This window comes from Protopterus annectens, chromosome 12.part0 (assembly GCF_019279795.1).
Source record: "Protopterus annectens isolate FY-2018-M chromosome 12.part0, PAN1.0, whole genome shotgun sequence".
NCBI classification, from domain to species: domain Eukaryota; kingdom Metazoa; phylum Chordata; order Ceratodontiformes; family Protopteridae; genus Protopterus; species Protopterus annectens.
This window is the reverse complement of record NC_056746.1, coordinates 1,266,116,525-1,266,119,024: the sequence shown is the minus strand read 5'-3', so window position 1 is coordinate 1,266,119,024 and position 2,500 is coordinate 1,266,116,525. Positions and strand designations below refer to the sequence as shown.

The 2,500-nt window shown below is 38.2% G+C and overlaps 1 protein-coding gene across 1 annotated transcript in view; it reads left to right on the top strand.

The window, feature by feature from the left end:
- Positions 1-2,500, top strand: part of PLCG1 (phospholipase C gamma 1) — a 415,222-nt gene that overhangs the window by 124,725 nt on the left and 287,997 nt on the right. The window contains exon 5 of the mRNA XM_044089015.1: positions 1,684-1,804. Within this exon, the coding sequence (XP_043944950.1) occupies positions 1,684-1,804 (121 nt within the window). The remainder of the gene's footprint in view (positions 1-1,683; positions 1,805-2,500) is intronic.

Below are 2,500 nucleotides of genomic sequence, written 5' to 3'. Positions count from 1 at the left end.
ATACATGATTTCAGGAAGGTGGGTAGTTTTTCTCCTTTATTCTATCTGAAGAGGATCTTGAAGTAATTAAATCTTATGCATGTTGACTGCTAATTACACTGACTTTTGCCATGAACTGGTGAATCTCCCTTTGGAAATAGCAGGTGCTGAAGGCAACTCCAACAAGGCTGTGACATTTTCTTTATTTTTCAAAAATGCTTTCATTTGGACATTCATACTATGGCATTTTGATATTAGTTCAAACTTTTCCATCTGTTGTTGCTTGTACTGCAATTCAGTTAGTCAGACCCCCTATGATATCTTGTTGTCTCAAAACTTTACCACTGAACTTTTGCCTTTAGGCCTGCACTAATCTTGTCTAGTAAGAAATTTTTATTTGTACTAGTTCGGACTCTTCACAACAGTTTCCCACTATGAAAGCCCTTCAGAGTAACACATAACATATACATATCCACCATATCAGCAGTAATTCTGGGAGGCATTATGAAGTGGGTTGTTTTCACCCTCTCACTGTCTCCATGACTGAACCACCTCTCCATGTTGTAGAGGTGGATGGATTTTTTTCTATACCTTGGGCAGCTATATAGACTTTATATTCTTCTAAGTTTGTGTTTTTCTGTCTTACAGACTGTGCTCAGTCAGTGAAATGAGATAAGACGTTTTAGAGCAGGGCCTATGAGTGCCTTCATAGTTTGGCACTTGGCATGGCAACATATACTGACTAAAGCCATACAGGGCCCATAAGGCTAAGAATGAGAACATTTTCAAATTTCAGCTGAAATAGGGCTATCAGAAAAGAAAATATGAAAAGATGACCTACTGCAGAACACTTCCTTGCAGATGAAGTGATTAGGTGAGTACTTATCTGTTATTTGCTGAGTATCAGATTAGCAGAAAATTTTGTTGGTGCAATGGATATATTGTTGATGGAATTAAGAACTCCAAGCAGATTGGTGTTAACTTGCAACAAACTGCCTAGTGTAAATTTAATCACAACTTGTGATTCAAGTAGACCTTTTGAGAATAATAAATGAAAAAAAGTTTGATATGCTCTTCCAAGAAATGTTTAACTGAATGATTCGTTTTGTTTAGCAGTTTGACACTGAGGTGTGGAGGGGGGGTGAATGGATCTTGCCCAGAAGTTCAGAGTATGGCTAGAGGACTCTGAGAAAAGCTCATGCTGTTACTGACAAGTAGACAAGCTTACAATGGCATTATCTTTAAGACCTGAACCAAACAGGAGTTGCCCGTATAACAAAATTACATTTCATTGTGGCTGGCAATTGTGCGCCATTGCATTTCTGATTTGTACGTAATAACAGTTTATAATTCCAAAAGTGTGCTCCTGTGACAGAAAACATTCAGACAGAGGTCTTGTTCCAGGGTTTTTTGTATCCAAGTGTGGTACTGTTAGAAGTGTGTTAATGCTGGATTAGGATTGCACTATTATTTACTATTTGTAAACTAAATCATAGTTTAAAGTAGGAATGCAGCTGTTTAGATCATGTACTAAGCAAAAGAAAATTGTTTAATCTGAATTTGTAAAGACACATTCCCTGTTTTGATGGTATACTCCCTGCAAACTCACACATGGTTATTTGAAATCTCACTATATTTAGTCATCCTTTTCATTAGATAACAGTCTGAATCAGTGTACATTCCTTGTTTGTTTCTTTGTTACAGTGGACTGCTGGGACGGACCTGATGGGATGCCAGTTATTTACCATGGGCACACTTTGACAACTAAAATAAAATTTTCTGATGTTCTCAGCACTATCAAGGAACATGCCTTTGTAACTTCTGAGTAAGTATTGTAGAGTTAGCTTGTTTTACATTTCCTGCATTATGTATTATTGGCAGCAATATGAATGAATATTGTTCTGCAAAGTTTATTAGTTATTGTACTATTTTTTGTCCACATCTTATTCATGATGATGTATTTGTTGCTGTAACAGTTTAACAGTTAAGCATTTTATTATTTAAATGCAGAAGACATAGTTTGGAGTGGATTTTGGTTGAACATTCTTTTTTCCCCTTTTTTAATCGCATCTTTTTCTCCTGATGCTTCTAACCATCAGCCCTCTATATTTCTATCAGCTGCTCTTCCTGCTACCCACCGATGTCCAGATTGTTGCAAAACAGATGACCAACAGAGAGGCTGTCGTCTAGGAACATTTTGTCTTCTTTAGTCCCTATCCCCCACCATTGATGACCTGATGGGCATGCTGCTGAAGTAGAGGTTTACAATACCAGCCCAACCCCACCATTGATGACCTGATGGGCATGCTGCTGAAGCAGAGGTTTACAATACCAGCCCAGTGACATAAGTGTGCTTTGATGCTTGCTCTGAACTCTGATCACAGGACTACATGCTGCTGGGCAAACCTGAACATGTCTTAGTTCTTTGTTGCCTTGATTTTGTACCCAGTCTCTACCACTGTCAGTAATGCGAAATATTGAGTCACCACTTCCACCAAGACTGGCATGGTGGCGTAGGCTA